This window comes from Neovison vison, chromosome 12, assembly GCF_020171115.1.
Source record: "Neovison vison isolate M4711 chromosome 12, ASM_NN_V1, whole genome shotgun sequence".
Taxonomy (NCBI): Eukaryota; Metazoa; Chordata; class Mammalia; order Carnivora; family Mustelidae; genus Neogale; species Neogale vison.
Window position 1 is genome coordinate 104,800,229 of NC_058102.1, and position 17,307 is coordinate 104,817,535.

General features: G+C 42.8%; 1 protein-coding gene across 2 annotated transcripts in view; it reads right to left on the bottom strand.

The window, feature by feature from the left end:
• PRMT8 (protein arginine methyltransferase 8) overlaps positions 1-17,307 on the bottom strand; it is a 101,034-nt gene that overhangs the window by 36,187 nt on the left and 47,540 nt on the right. For both annotated transcript variants that reach the window (XM_044227731.1, XM_044227730.1), the window contains exons 3-4: positions 4,130-4,285; positions 1,540-1,603 (exon numbers count right to left, since the gene is read on the bottom strand). In XM_044227731.1, coding sequence (XP_044083666.1) covers positions 1,540-1,603; positions 4,130-4,285 — 220 coding nt within the window. The remainder of the gene's footprint in view (positions 1-1,539; positions 1,604-4,129; positions 4,286-17,307) is intronic.

The following is a 17,307-nucleotide window of genomic DNA, read 5'->3' on the forward strand; positions in this document are numbered from 1 at the left end:
TTCAGTCTCCCCCTCTCCCACACTGAGTCCTCTCTTGTTTAGAACACCAGTACCTTCCATGTGGCCAAACTCAATGGTCACTTCTCTATTCTTACCTTACTTGATCTCTTAGCATTCCCTACACTTGTCCCTTCCTCCTTCCCTTGGCTTCATGGCACATTTCACTCCTGAAGCTCCACCAGCCTCACTGGGGTATCTTCTCTGCCTCTTGTTTGCCTCTTCTCCTCTGCTTGGCCTCCAGATATTAAAATGCCCCAGGGCCCTATTTTGGCCCATTTCTTTCTTCCAGCTCTACTTTGTCCCTAAGTGACATCATGCTGTACCTTCAAATAAAATCCATATACTGAAGACTCCCAACTGTATATGCCATGTTCTGGCTCTCCCTGGAACGCATATATCCTGTCTTACTCAACATGTCTACTGGATGTCCATCTCAAACCTGACACGTTTGAAGAGAACTTCCGATTCCTTTCTCCCTCCTATCATCCCCAGGAATGCTCTACTTTCAGTCTTCTACCATTCCCCCCCATCACTCAAGGCAACAAAATAGCCCTTGCTCCTATCTTCTTTATCATTCCCATATGTATCCCATCACCTGGCCCCTTGCTTCTAGCCTGAAATGGTCACCTTTCTTCACCTCCCTGTCACCACCCTTGTCACCAGCCATGCCACAGGACATCCCCTGGGCACTGAAATAGCCTCCGAATGTGTCTGTGCTTACAACCCATTCTAATCCATACTCCATAGGAACCACTTCTCCCTTGCATAAAATTCTCCAAAATGCCTCCAACATCCTTAGGAAAAAAAAGTCAACTTGGTTTTCCTAGTTTAAAAATCCTACATTACCAGGCCCAGCTCAGCACAGGACTTGGGGCCTAAATCTCATCAGGTTGACTGATAAAAGATGCAAGGAGTTCTTTGGACCGAGGACACTTGTGGGTGTGAGTGTATCCAAGATAGGTTCCAGGAGGAAGGGCCTGGGAAATGTTGCAATGCATGGGGAAGGAGTGAGGGGAGGAAGGGAAGAAAGGGCACCTCTCTTTATACTCAGACTCCAGCTTGGAGAAGGTCCACTCCCAAGAGCAGCCTAATTGCCAAGACAGCGTCATCAGCAACAGGGCCTATGGGCAGTAGAGGACCACATTTCTCCAAAGGCAGAGCCTGGGGTCTACTAGGATGCCCTTGGTTGGCTGATGGGGAGAGGTAGGGCTGGGGGTTGTGGAGAGGGAAGAAGAGGAGGAATAGCTGCCATTTTGCAAAACTCAACAGAATGCCTACAGCTGGGGCCAAGCAGGGGAATGGTGGCTAAGCCATCGAAGCTGAGCTGGAATAACATGTCCTTGGCTGACACGGTGGGATGGGGAACCTCAGAACCCTGTGGGCACAGTCCTGAAAATAGGGCCTCAGCTGGGCTCCACCATCCCAAGGCCAAGTGCTCTGCACTTCCCCCTCTTACGTCCATCTATACCACCCAAACAAGAAAATGCAAGCCCCCTCACCCCCTCCATCCATGGGAAAACACGTGGAGGTATGTCTTACTGTTGTCCAAGTGGTTGGCCTTAATGATCTTCTCTGAGTAGTCAGAAATACTGGAACATTCGATCTAGAAAGGGCACAGAACAAAGGAATGAGGCATAAAAAGATGACAGCATGTCCAGTACCAATTTAACCAATGGAGAAGCTGAGCCTAGAGGGGTACAGTGACCTTCCCACAGCCATATAGTTATTTTGTGGCAGATTGAAAACTACAGGGCAGCCCTCCTGATTTGCAGGCCAGTGGCTCTTGCATTGAATCTGTCTTCCTGTGTCATGAGGCTGATTCCCAGCCACTGCTCCACAGTGGAGCGCCTGGTGTCCAAGTTAGGAGATTCAGAAGGAGCTGGTAGGCCTCCTCCTGGCCAGAGAATTGGATGAGGTTGCATAGCTCCTGTCCTCCTGGGGAAGGACATGGAAGGCAAGCCACAGCCAGAGCTGCTCTGAGTCTCCTGGGACATGACTGTCCCTACCCTCCACCCCTTAATCCTCTTTGTTCAACGGGGTGCATCCCAGGAGAGAGAAATGTTACAACAGGGCTTCTGGGCCAGTCTTGAGATCCATCCCACCACACAGGTCACACACAAGGGAAGTCTCACCCCTTCTGTGGTGTCCGCCTTTGAGATAATTAATTCCTTTTAATCCACAAAACTTTCCGATCTCCCAAATTCTCCTAAGCAAAGGGCCAGGATATGTGAGAAATCAGCTGACCATCAGCTGAGAGCCGGACCTTGTGGGAACGGCGGGAGATCCAGCCCCAGACTGGGCCACGTGTCAGGGGAGGGCCAGAGAGTGCTGGAGCCAGAGGGGCCACTGCTAAGAGCTGCCCTCACCTCCTTAGCTGGCCCCTCCCCACAGAGGCTGCCACTCACCTCCACACTCCGGACTCCCCTCAGACTGCTCCCAGGGCCTCCCAGAGAGTATTTGCATAGGAACACCCGAGGGGGCTGCCCACAGCCTCCATCAAGCCTTGAGGATGGGTAAGGGCGCCTGCAGGGTCAGGAAGGGTGGCTCCATCAGAGAGGACAGACCTCTGTCAGGCTCAGGGCCCCAGAGGTTGGGCCCTTTCCTGGATTGCCAGTCCTGTGGCCTCGATCCCACTTTCCCTGGGACTGTGTTCCTCCAATTCCTCCCCTGCTCGCAACGTTGACCTCCATCTGCAAGAGGCTGAGGGGTTTCATGGTGAAGAATGCGTGACCCGGGGATTCACACCCGGCCTCAGCCACTCTCCAGCTGTGCCTCAGTTTCCTCATAAGTGAGGAAACAGTCCCTGTTTTCTTTGTCATTGTGAGGTAATCCAAAGCATGTGAACCCCTCGGAGCATTGATGGGCCCCAAACCCCAGCACCGGGGTGGCCTTAGAGCCCTCTTTCCTCTTTTCCTGTCTTTGCCCTCTATACCCGTTTTCCTTTTCCCCTCCTCTGTCTCTCTCCTTCTACATTTCTTTCTCCATCTCTCACTCTCCCCTTCTCTCTTCCCCTCTCTCTCTCCCTCTACCCCTCTCCTTTTCTCCCTCTCTCACTCTCTCTACCTCTCTCCATCTCTTGCTCTCTCTCTGTCAAAAAGAACAGTGGGTAGAAGGGAGAGCTTGGAACAGGAGAAACTATGAAATGAGCCATCAGGAAAGGCCCAGCTAAATGTGGGAGCTGTTTATAAAAGAGCTGTGACATCAAAAGACCAAGAGGCAAACATATTAGGAGGGTTTGGATAGTCACCACAGCTGGGAGGGGCCGTGTGGGCACCTCCTGACAGCTCCTTAGCTGGAGCGCTGGCCACTTAGAAGCCAGTGAGGGGCAGCAAGGCCCTTTCACTCCTCAGACCTCGGTTACCCATGCCCCAGCCAGACAGGGACTGAGATGAGGCCTCCCTGTCATCAAGCACTGCCCAACTCTGTAGTGGGAGCCAGAAGAAGGTTGGGAGCCTTCCCAGAGCACTGGCCTCCATTTCTATCTGGATGGGCTGCAGCAGCCAGAGCAGCAAATTTAAACTTACTGACTTGCCCTTTAACAAGCTAAGGAAGGAGATTGTCTTGTTATTATCCCCTAGGGCCTCATCCCAACTATATTAGTATTAGACACTGAGCATTGGTCATATGCCAGGCCCTGTTCTAAGCACTTTACATATGTATTAAACTTATTTATTCTTCACAATCACTCCACAGGCGAGGTATTGTCACTAGGGCCATTTATTGATGGGGAAATCGAGGTACAGAAGTGAATTTTCCACAGTCACGCAGAGCAGAGATTCAAGCCAGAGCTCCCACATATGACCACACTGCACTGCATCTCAAGATGATGGCAGGACTAAGCACTCTAGGGTAATGATGATACCGGCCTGATTTCCAGAAAGTCAAAAATCCTTAGCAAATATCAACATTTGTCAGGGCAAAGAGCCAAAAGCAAGGCCTGAGTGACAGGGAGCCATGAGAACTTGCCCTCACTCCTGAGAGTCACACTTGACTTTCTCTACTTCTCCTTGGAGGTGTGGCCCCAGCAAGGGATGAACCCGGATTTGTACTTGTAGGAGGAGCAGGAGAAGGTGGGAGGCAGGGACTGGCTCTACAGAAGCCAACAGGAGGGAGGGAGGGACGTGCTTACCCCAAACACTTTCTTGGCTCCTGCTTTAGCAGCAAACATGGAAAGGATCCCGGTACCACTCCCAACATCCAGCACTACTTTGTCCTTGAACACATGCTTATTGTGATACATGGAGTTCCGGTAGGTGAGTGTCCGCACCTCATCTTTCAGCATTTCCTGTAGAAGGAAAGGAAAGGCAATGTCAGTGTATTCAAGCCACCCAGGAACACACCAAGGTCACGACTGCTGCCAGGACTGTCCTGTCAAATTTTTCAAGAATCTCAATGATGGGGATGCCTGGCTGGCTCAGTCAGTGGAGCCTGCGACTCTTGATCTTAGGGTCATGCGTTTGAGCCCCATGTTGGGTGTAAGAGATTGCTTAAAAATAAAATCTTAAAAAAAAATAATCTCGGGCACCTGGGTGGCTCAGTGGGTTAAAGCCTCTGTCTTCAGCTCAGGTCATGATCCCAGGGTCCTTGGATCGAGCCCCACATCTGGCTCTCTGTTCAGTAGGGAGCCTGCTTCCTCCTCTCTCTCTCTCTCTCTCTCTGCCTGCCTCTCTGCCTACTTGTGATCTCGCTCTGTCAAATAAATAAATAATTATTTTTTAAAAAATATACAAAAATCTCAATGATGTCATTAGCCCAACCTGCGGGAGAGTACTATAGAACAGCTGGACTAGGAGTTACCTGACACTTTCAAGCAACTCCAGCCTTAAAACTCTACCCAAGAAAGATAATTATGTACTATAAGAAAAGACACTCATGTCCAGCCCTGGACCAAAAGCCCCATCCACCAAAGAACAAAAGGAAAGATCAGTGCAATGCAACTTGAGGGATTTAAGTTAAACCTGAAGCAGAATTTTCTGCCACGGTGAGAGAATTGTCATCCAGCACGTTATTAGAGGAGTCTTTGTGGTGTGTGTGTGTGTGTGTGTGTGTGTGTGTGTGCATACCTTTTTCATTTGCTTTTTTTAAAGAATGGAAAACATATTTCTTTGTCCACCATTAGTTAAGTGTTTTGTGGCCAAAAAGAAAATAGGTTACTCCTTACAACTGTCTCCAGCCTAAGGAGAACATGATGGATCTGTGTATGGCGGTGAGGCAGAGACCTTTGTCTACTCAAGCTATCAGCAAACACTTCTTTTTTTGTTTTTTGTTTTTTGTTTTTGAGAGAGAGAGAGAGAGCACGCAAGCAGGGTAGAGGAGTTGGGGCAGAGGAAGATGGAGAGCAAGAATCTTAAGCAGGCTCCACACCTGACATGGAGCTCAATCCCACAACCCTGAGATCATTACCTGAGCCAAAATCAAGAGTTGGATGCTTAACTGACTGAGCCACCCAGGTGCCCCAAATGCTTTTGACTAATTCATCATCATATGGGATTTATAGTACAATTTTAGTATAATGTTTAGTACAACTTGCATACAATAAAAAGCACAAATTTTAAATGCATGGTTAGGTGTAAGAGTTTTTTTTCTTAAATTTAAATTCAATTAGCCAACATATAGTACATCATTAGTTTCAGATGTAGAGTTCAATAATCTATTAGTTGCCTCTAATACCCAGTGCTCCTCATATCACTTGTCCTCCTAGGTGTAAGAGTTTTGACAAATGTATCCCTGTGTAACCACCACTATAATCAAGCCATAGAACATCTCTAACTTTCTAGAAAGTCCTTAATGCCCCTTGGCATTCATTCCCCCCACCACCACCCAGATGATCAATCATCTAACTTGTATCACTATAGCTTCCTTCTGCCTTCATATAAATTGAATCATATGGTAGGCATACTTTGGTGTCTGGCTTCCTTTGCTCAACATACGGTTTTGGAGATTCATCCACTTTATTGCATATATCCAAGGTTTGTTCCTTTTTTCTTGTTCTTGTTGTGACTGACTAGTATTCCACTCTATGGAAGTTTATCCACTCACTTGTTGATGGGTATTTGGGTTGGTACAAATAAGGCTGGTACTAACACTCTTGAATAAGTATATTTGAGGATATGTCCTCATTTTCCTAGAAATGGGTTTCCTGGTAGTTGTTGAATTTCATAAGAAATCACCAGTTTTCCAAAATAGTTGCTCTAGTTCATGATCTCACCAGCATTGCATTAACTCTCAAGCTGCTTCACATGCCAGCAACTTAGTGTTATCACTTTTAAAAAATTGTATTCATTCTTGGGGCACCTGGGTGGCTCAGTTGGTTAAGCAACTGCCTTTGGCTCAGGTGATGACCCTGGAGTCCCAGGATCTAGTCCCACATCTGGCTCCCTGCTTAGCCGGGGGGTCTGTTTCTCCCTTTGACCTCTCCCCTCTCATGCTCTCTCCTCTCATTCTATCTCTCAAGTAAATAAAATCTTTAAAAAACTTTGTATTCATTCTTGTACATTTGAGCTGGTATCTCATGGCAGTTTTAATTGCATTTTGCTTATATCTATTGATATAGATAACTTTTTCATGTTATATGAATATTTCTATTATTATATGAATGTTATATGAATATTTATGTTATATGTTATAGTTATATGAATAGCTTATTGGCTATTCATATAAATCTTCTATGATATGTCTGTTTGAGTCTTTTGCTCACCTTTTTCTTGACCTATTTATCTTTCCCTTACTGAAATGTAGGAATTTATATATTCCAGAAACAAATCCTTTGTCAGATATATGTATTATGAATATCTTCTTCCAATCTGAGATTTGCCTTTTCATTTTCTTGATTTTGTCTTTTGAAAAGCAGTTTTTAGTTTTGATAAAGGCCAAATTTTAGGTGTTTTTTTTTTAATGATTAGAATTTTTTGTGTTCTGTCCAATCTTTGTCTACCCCAAGTTCACAAAGATAGTCATCTATGTTTTCTTCCAGAAGTTTTATAGTTATGACTTTTACTTTAGGTCTATTATTCATGTCAAATTAATTTTTTCCTATGGTATAAATAAGGCACGTGAGTTCATTTTTTACACAAAACAGATGATGTAAGCACCATTTGTAGAATAAATTATCATTTCCTACATTGAATTACCTTGCCATCCTTGTCAAAGATCAATTAACTGTATATTTGTAGCTTCTCTAGTCTCTTCCATTAATATACCTGTTCAACACTAACTTGATCACTGTAGCTTTATATTAACTTTGAAATAGTGTGAGTTTTAGTTCTTCTTTTACAAGATTTATTTTAGAGCTTATGCATTTCCATCTATATTTTAGAGTCTGCTTGTGAATTCACACAAAACAGCCCCCTGGAGTTGATTGGAATTGCGCTGAATCTATAAATCAATTTGGAAAGAATTGATATTTTACAAATATTATCTTACAGTCCAAGAACACTGACACTGTCCTCCATCTATTTAGGTCTTCTTTAATTTCTCTCTGCAATGTTTTATAGATTTTAGAAGTCTTGCATTTCTTTCATTAAATTTATTCTCAAATATTTTACCTTATGGCATTGTATATGATATTTTAAAATTTTATTTTCCAATTGTTTTATGTCAGTCTACATATTGACCTTGTGTTTTTCAGACTTGCTCACTTCACATATTAATTGTCTTATGATTTTTTTGTAGATTCCTTTGTTTTTCTACCTGAAAACTCTTGTTACTTGTGAATTAAGACAATTTTACTTCTTTTTCCTATCTGTATGCCTTATTTTTTTTGTTCTTTCCTTTTGTTTTACTGAACTGGAAAGGCCTGCCATGCAATAAAACATTGAATAAAATAGGAGAAGACAGGCATTCTTTCTTTGTTCCAATAATATAAATGTCACCATTGAGCATAATGTTAGCTGTGGGTTTTCTATAAATGTCTTTTATCAGATGAAGACATTCTTTTCTATTTATAATTTGCTGAGAGCTTTTATCATGATTGGCATTGAATTCTGTCACATGTTTTTTCTACATTCATTGAAATGGTATGTGACTTTTCTCTTTTAGTCTGATAGCATGTTAAACTCCATAGATTGGTTTCAAATGCTGAACAAATAATTTGTCATGATGTATTATCCATTTTAAATAATGCTGTGTTTTACTTACTAGTATTTTATTACACAAGTTTCTATCTATATTTATGAGAGATGTTAATCTCTAATTTTCTCCTACCTTCTCTGGTAATAAGTTATGCTGACTGAGCTTATCATACAAGTTAGAAAATAGTCTCTCATATACTTTCTGAATAAGTTTGTATGAGATTGGTATTTTTATTCTTTAAATATTTGACATATAGGGGCACCTGGGTGGCTCAAGTGGGTTAAGCCTCTGTCTTCAGCTCAGGTCCTGATCTCAGAGTCCTGGGATCGAGCCCTGCATTGGGCTCTCTGCTCAGCCAGAGCCTGCTTCCCCCTCTCTCTCTGCCTGCCTCACTGCCTACTTGTGCTCTCTCACTATCAAATAAATAAATAAAATCTTTAAAAAATATGTTTGACATATAATTCACCAGTAAAACTATCTGGGTCTGGAGTCCTTTTTGTGGGAAGACTCAATTTTTCAATAGATAGAGGTCTATTTTAATTTTCCATGCATTCTTACATCAGTTCTGACAAAGTGTTTTTCCAAGGAATTTATCCATTTCAGCTAAGAGATCAAATTTATGGGCATAAAATTGTCATAACATTCTCAAATTGCCTCTCAAATGTTTATATTATCCATACTGATATCCTTGTCATCATTTATTTACCCAAATTATCAAAAATAATTTGTATTTCACCTGACTTTTACTTGATCAGTCTAACTAGGGGTTATCTTATTAGTCTTTTCAAAAACTAACTTTAAGGTTTGTTGATTTTCTCTGTTGTTTTATGTCTACCTCATTGATATGTGCTCTCATCTTTTTTTTTTAAAGATTTTATTTATTTATTTGACAGAGAGAGATCACAAGTAGGCAGAGAGGCAGGCAGAGAGAGGAGGAAGCAGGCTCCCCGCTGAGCAGAGAGCCCGACGCGGGACTCGATCCCAGGACCCCGAGACCACGACCCGAGCCGAAGGCAGCGGCCCAATCCACTGAGCCACCCAGGTGCTCTCATCTTTATTATTTGCTTTTTCAAACTTACTTGCATTTGTTTTCTCTGCTTCATAAAGTAGAAGCTTTGATTACTGATTTTGTACCTTGCTTTTTGTCTAATATAAGCACTTAAAGTTATAAATCACTGGAGTACCTGGGTGGCTCAGTTGGTTAAGTGTCCAACACTTGATGTCAGCTCAGGTCATGATTTCAGGATTGTGAGATCGAGCCCTGCATCAGGCTCCACACTGAACATAGAACCTACTTAATATTCTCTCTCTCCTTCTCCCTCTGCCCCTCCCCACTCTCTATAAATAAATAAATAAAGTTATAAGTTTCCCTCTAAGTTTTGCTCTCATTTCATCCCACAAATTTCCATGTGTCTGTATCTTAGTTCAGACAACTTTAACAAAAAAACCATAGACTGGGTGGCTTAGAAAACAAACATTTATTTCTCACAGTTCTGGAGAATAGAAAGTCCAAGATCAAGGTGCCAGCAGATCCATTATCTGATGAGGGCCTGCTTCATGGTTTCCAGGTGGTCATCTTTTCCTCGTATCCTCACGTGATGGAGAGTAGAGTGAAAAAGCAAGACCTCATGTCTCTTTTTATTTTTTCAAGATTCCAGAATACATTATAAGTGTATTTTGCTGAGAGGAGGATAGATTATCTAATAAATGATGCCATAGTGCCTAACGATCTATATAAAAATATGGCTGGACCATAATCTCACAGGATATACAACATTACTTAAAGATTAAATATTTTTTTAAAATAAAGATTAAATAAATATTTAAATATGGGAAAAAATAACTTTAGCAGAATTTTTAGGAGACTGTATTAGTTTTTTATTGCTGTCTTTACAAATCAGCCAAAACTTAGTGATTTAAAACAACACAGATTTGTTTTCACACAGTCTGGAGGTCAGAAGTCTCATCCAGGTCTCACAGACTTAAAATCAGGTGTCAGCAGGTCTGTGTTTTTTCTGGAAGTTCTAGGACAAAATCCATCCCCTTGCCTTTCTAGAAGCTACCTGCATTCCTTGGTTCATGGCTCCTCCCACCTTCAAAGCCCCAACTTCCTCACTGTAACCTCTGTCTCCATTGTCTTGACATCTCCCTCTCTGACTCTAACTTCATTTTCCTGCCTTCTTCTTTCACTTATTGGGACTATTGTATCATGTCTCCTTTTAGGATACTAATCCAATTCATGAAGACTCCATTTTCATGATCCACTTACGTCCCCAAGCTCTACTCCCTGATAATACTATACCGGGCATTAAGACTTCAGTATATGAATATTGAAGGGGATACAAACATTCAGTCCGCTGCTTTGTGTTTTCACTATCCTTTAGTTTGCAATATTTTCTAATTTCTCTTGTTATTTCTTCTCTAACCCTGTTTTCAGTGTTGCTTAATTTCCAAACATTTAGAGATTTTTATTAATAATTTATTACTTTTGGTTTCTAGTTTAACTCCATTATGATCAGAATAATGTATTCTGCATGATTTAAGTCTTTTGAAATATATTAAGATTTGTTTATGGTCTAGGCATATGATCTATCTTAGCAAACGTTTCAATATGTACTTAAAAGTAATGACTATTCTTTTAGTTTGTGGAAACAATGTTCTACAAAATCCTATCAGGTGAGGTTATTTAGTTGTATTATCTGAATTTCTACATTTTACTAATCTTGTGTGTGTGTGTGTTTGTTCCATCAACTATCAAGAGAGAAGTGTTTTTAAAAAATCTCTAACTATAGTTGGAGATTTGTATTTTTCTCCTTCTATAAATTTTGTTTCACGTTTTTGAAACTTTGTGCACACATGTGTGACAGCTTCGTAATGTGTCACCCTGGCTGGCTACTCTGCATTTCCCAGAATTCTCTTTCTACTATGTTACCAGTTAAAGTTGGCTACAGAGAAGATTCTTGTGAGATCCAAAAGGTAAAAAGGAGGCAGGAATCATTTTGTAGTGCACACGTGTCATTGACGATGTGTTGACTCACTTTGTTGGCATGAAGGAGCAGCTGGGCCTTCTTCCTTTTCTCTGTCTCCTGGGCTGGGTGTGTGTGTTTAGCTCCGTGGTGAAACACCCAGCCTCTATAGGATATGCTCACCACCAAGGTCAAAGGCAATAGAATGGGCATGTCTTTCAGTCTGTCCTCATAGGGTTCAAGCTTATGCTTATTCGTTCTAGTTAGTCTTGAGTTCCCCATATTTTACATTCATCTTCCTTTCTGACTACCTGCCCTGTGGACTTCAACTTCCAGCATCAGACGTGGAGACACAGCCTTACACAATTACATGAGCCAATTCTCTTTGTGTATGTGTGGAGATATATATATATATATATATATATATATATATATATCTTCTGCTGGATCAGCTTCCATGGTTGAACTCTGACTGACACAAAATTTGATGCTAGGAATGTCTCTGAATATAATGATGTATTTTCTGAATTAGTTTTCAGTTTTCTGGAATCTGATTAGAATTAAAGGCACTAATGCCTCTGTTGCCACTGATAAGGACACCAGCATGAAATGTGGTCAACAGCATGAAATGGCAAATGAGTTACTCAGGTATTACTTTAGATACCTGTAATAAAGTATTAATAAAGACCAGATTCTGGATGACAAAGTATTTGTTATCTTAGAACATTTTAGTCAACATAAGAGGCATAATGGGTGGGTTAGCTGGTTGGTTGCTACTAACTGTTCTAAAAAAAACTTGGAGGAAGAAAATGACCTTAAGAACTTAAATTCCCAGCTCAAGGTCTGCATATAGCACCCAAGAGCTTCTGTGATTTCCCTGGGATAAACAAATACACAAACAAAAACATTTCCTGTAGGTATAGGGTCAAGATTTCCAAAAACAAAATCCAAAATCTAATCCTACAAATGCCTGAATTAGAACACAAATTACATTCCCATCCTTGCAAGGCCTCTTTTGTTAAAGTCGAGGCATCTGTTGGGAATGAACAGGATCCTAAAAATTGGAATGGAAACAGGAAACATATGATGAACGGGGAACCTCAAGTTCCTAAATTACAGACTCTCTTTGCCAGTAGAAGAATCTTCTACCCCTGCCTGAGGGAGTTTGTTTACCTTTTCCTGAAGAATCATATTGGCCTCCCTTAAGGTAGTTGCTGGAAGTACTGCTGATTCCCCTCAGGACCTCCCCTTCTTTCTTTGCTGCTAGCTCTGTAACTAGATTCAATTCTAATCATACTCCAAAGGGTGAGGTATAAAATGTGACTCATGAGGAGGTATGATACACTCCAAAAGAACTACACGGTGTTTCTCACTTGCTTAGATTGAATCCTGGGGAATATGTATGGGGATGTGTATTAAGGCTGTGGGATCAATATGGAAGGAATATAAAGTTGAATGGGGCCAAGTTTATTGATATGGGTTCACTAAACAGAAATTCCGGATTCCTTGTTTTTTTCTTAGAGGCTTCGAATGCCTGTAATGGTTGGTTTGTTTGGGTAACTGAAATACAGATCCAAGGTTAGCCCCCACTACACAAACTCAAGATGCTAGAACTTCCTTGGTATGCTGAAGAGAAAGGTATCCAAAGCCTTAGAAGATTGGAATGTTAGAGCGCATTTGTCATGTGAAACCTACTCACCAACATCACAGAACAGGACTTTTACCACAGTTGTGAAAACTAAGTTTGCAGGGGGAGTCCATCGTCTTTGAGGAGCTCTCTGGTTGCTCTTCTCTACAGGTCAGAAATTACAGTGGGAAGGGCCACCATCAAACTGAGACCCCTCATGGCAATGGGAATAATATCAAACTGGGATTCTGGAGAAGCACAAGTCAAATTGTAGCACCTAATCACCATGTATTATATGGGTGTGGTTACTGCAAAGGACTTGGGAGCCAAAGCAGTATTCAGAACTCTGACTTGCAGAGACCTATGGTTTTGGCCATAGGTCTCTAGAAAAGAGTTTATAGAGTGTCTAGAAAAAAAATAGCTGGGAAGCATACTGAATTCTTACTTGATCTGTTGAAGCAGAAAAATTATAGGTCTAGTGAATAGAATCACCAAATTGGTTTGGTGATCAAATTGGTTTGAATCACCAAATCTAGAGTCATACTGCTCAAATGATTCAGAGACGTGAGACAGTTAACAGACCCAGAACACTGGAATGAAGGAAAGGCCATGTTCTATGAAGAAAAACTCTGTTACAGTGCCAAAAATGGATGCTGTTAATCTTTCTTCCAGTCTTCACCAACTGGATCTGCAGCCACTACCACATTACAGAGTGACTGCATTGGAGAAGGGAAAATAAACAAAGTTTTGAGGATTATTGGACACTGGCTCTGAGCCAGTGACACCAATTCCAGGAGACCCATTAGTCCAGGAGACTAATTCCAGAAGACCCACATCCCCATTCAAGTGGCCTGTTTGTCTGTGAGAAAACAGAAATGGATCTTGGAGAATGACTGTAGATTATCATAAACATAATCAGGTGGTGGTTCCAATTACAGCAGCTGTTCCAGATGTTATTTAATTGCTTGAGAAAATCCATACAGAGTGTTGCTGGTGTGTTGTTGTTACCAGTTTTAGAAATTGATCCACCTATATTTCTTCAAATCACAGCTCCCATGCTTTTGAGGTCTTTAACCCAGAGCATCATTTAGCCTCTGTGTGTCAATTTCCCCTTCTGGAAAATGGAATGATAATAGTACCTACTTCATAGGATTCTTGTGATGATTAAATAAATGTAGTAAGTGTTACAAAAGTGTTAGCTCTGGCTCTTGGTGACAACTGTCACCATTTTCCTCCATGCAAGGAAAGAGTTGAAGATGAGCCATAATTGAGGAATGGAGGCGAAATAGGAGCGAAGTTTTCGGGATTCGTCAACCATAGCTACAGTTGGAAGTCCTTGCTGCCTGTCTTTATAGAATTAGATTGGCCCAGTGCCTCTGCAGATTCTGTTGTTGCTAAAGGGGAGCTTCCCAGATACCTGCCTTTAAATCAAAGCTTTCCATCACTGCTTTGACCTCTTCTTTCCTCTAAGGCTCCAGACCACAAGAGTTTGGTTCAAACGTGCAAGTTCTGGGAGAAGAGTTGTGACTTAGCAAGACTTCCCCTGGTCAGCCCCTCAAAAGAGAGGCTCTCTCCTGTGCCTCTACCTCTGCTCTAATCATCCCTAGGAGAGAAAAGCCCAAAGAAGTCTCCAGACATTTCAGACAAGAGCCTGCCACTCTTTGTTGAAAACAATTCCCAGCCCCCAGCTGTGGATGCCTTTGTCTCGCAGCTTTTCTGCCTATTAAACACATGACAGCACATTGACTAATTGCTGGGAAATGAGGCCCTGAAGAAATCTATTTCAAAAGAACCTGTAGCAAGATTGTTAAAAGAAGAGAGCTGGCTAGGAGTGGAATCAGCACCCAGGGCTGGGGGCTGGGAACAAAGCCCCACTGGCAGGGATTCTTCTGGCTGCTGAAGAACCAAGCCCAGGGGCCGACTATCAAAGACTCCGGGAATTCAGGGGTGGGATTTGGGAGGTCATGGATCTGGTCCCCTCCCCTCTGAGCAGAAGCCTCAGTAAGCACCCATCTGTCATTTCCTCTCCCATTCAAGATTCCATTCCTCTCAGAGATGCCCCGTAACAGGGATGGAAGAACAGAAGTGTCCAGAATCACTTCTTATTGTGCTCTTCAGCCCCCAGGAGTGCCCTCCCCCAAACTCGACACTTCTTATTTACATCTACAGACTAATCAAACCCAATCCACCCTGCATCACGTTTCTAAACACTCACTGATCACTATTAATCAGCAAGCTGGCTGTGCTACTGCCCAGCCCTGGGATCGTCTTGTTAATGATGGGAGAAGACTGCCAAACGGCCAGCTCAGCTCTGGATGGTGAGGGGTGAGTCTTGTCCAGACTGAGGAGGCAAAGGCACTAGTCACTAGCTGTCTGGCATAGAACGGGGATCCCTGGTGCTTGATAATGAGAGACGAGCAGGCCCTGTCTCTGCAAAGAACAATGTTCAGAGTTCATCCATATGCAACCCCCCTTACTTTTCTTTTTTTTTTATATATATATCAGATGATCTGGGAAACCAAATAGGTGGAGGGAAACCTCAAGGGTGAAGGAAGGCTAGGTAGCTGCCCCAACAAGAAGACCTATGCATTTCCCCAGAAGCCAGATCTAGAGACGGATGGCCTACGGCAGCAGGAGGGATTCAAGGTAGGTGATCAGAAGTACTTCCAGAGGCAAAGCATTGCTAAAACTATTCCAGGGCAGGTTACTAAGGAAAGAAATGTTACATGATCATTTGCTCCATATTTATTAGCTCAGTCTGCTCTATACTTATATATGTTTATGTTCAAGCTTTCTATCAATATGTGAAATGGAGGGAAGCTGGTATAGTATTATGTGATGCCCCTTGGTTTCTTCTCCCACTGGAGATGACACCCTCCAGGATGCCCAGCCATGTACTGACCAGGCATCACCTGAGTGATCAGATTAGCCACCAGGTCAAGAAACCACAAACCAGCGTGTCATGCCGGTGGCTAGAGGCCAGAGAACTAAGTCCTGAGGGGATTATAGAAGTTAATCAAAGCAGAGGAAAGCCCGTCCCAGGAGCCAAAGGGTGGCAGAGCAAGAACTTAGTGAGGGAGGTGTCCCAGAAGTCAGTCGCAGAAGGCTCCATGGGGGAGTGGAGCTTGAAGACCAGGCAAGGATAAGCATGATGCACATGTCATAATTGGTTGGTTTCTAGTGGAAGGATTACAGGCAAGCCCCAGGGGAGGCATTTTTTGGAATTGGCATCTCTGCCTAGGAATCCACCTCATTGAAATAGGTGCCCAGAGCTACATGCCTATTAGAATTTGGCCTGTGGGTGACATGTCCTCTAATTAGGGACAGGGTAAGCTCTTAAAGATGTCTTTCTTCCTCCTAGAACCTCTCACAGGCCTAGAACAGGGCTCAGTGCACCACCTCACCCCGACCCCCACATCCATGGGGAGTAGGATGAGGGAAGGTACAGCTGCTTACTTATCTGCCCAAGATGACATGTGAGCCACCAAGAACAGCAGGCTCAGCTGCTCAGGCCCCCTGAGCCAGGACCCCCAGGAGAAACACAGGGCCCAGTCTTCCTTCCTGCAGGTCCCAAGCTTAACACTTTTATGTGGACAGCAGTTCTGGGGTCGGGGAGGGGATGTCAAACCCTGAGTATCCCTCAGGTGAATAAGGCAAACCTCTGAGTCTAGAATTAACTGAGGCACCCCTCCTTCACTCTCTGTCTCCACCTGGAATTGCAAAGGAACGACCAGAAACAAAGTCAAAGCTTCCAGAAAGAAAGACAGACTTGGTTTAAAGTCTATATGGCATGATAGTCAGGGAGGAAGCCCCTGGGCCCCAAACGTAAAGGTTTCATTTCTAGCTCTGCAGCTTACTATCTTGTGACGTTGTGGGCAAAAGAAGCAAGGAATGAAAGTTGACCTGGATTCTTAAGATCTCACACCCCCATGTACGAACTGGGGACCAATGATCTTGTATTCTCCGAATTCATTATAATGTATTTGTATTATTTCATAAGTTGGTGGGTTGGTGGCATCGGGGACAATGTGCCTCTTTAAAAAAGGAATACATGAAGTCAAAACAGAAACACCAAAAGTAATACTAAATAATACAAATTTGGTTTGTCTAAAAACAAACATACTAGTAATTATAATTGGGGACAAAAATAATAATACCAACTTCATAGGGCTGACCTGAGGAATAAATGAGCCAATCAGGTACAATCTTGGAACAACCCCCAGCATGCTGTAAGCATTAAAAAAAAGGGGGAGGGAGGGTGGGGGGAGTGCTGGCTATTATTTTTAAATACTCTTCCGGCAGTGACAGGGTTAACATTTTGTCACAGGGAGGGTGTACACAGGCATCTAATTGAAAGAGGAGCTTTGAGTCTTCGAAAAACAAAACGCATTTGCAAAGCAAGCAGGGCTTTGTTCCCTTTTCAGTATTTCTTCATACAGTAAGGAGATAATAGAAATATTTTCTTCATAGAGTTCTTAGGAGGATTAAGTGAAATGATATGTATAATGTGCTTAGAACCGTGCCCGGCACTGTGTAAGCACTGGTTAATGAGTGAACGGTCCCCAGGCTGGGTGGCTGGAGAAAATGCTGGAGGAGAGGAGGGTGCAGGCTTCCTGGCTGCAGGGAAACTCTGTTCTGTTGATC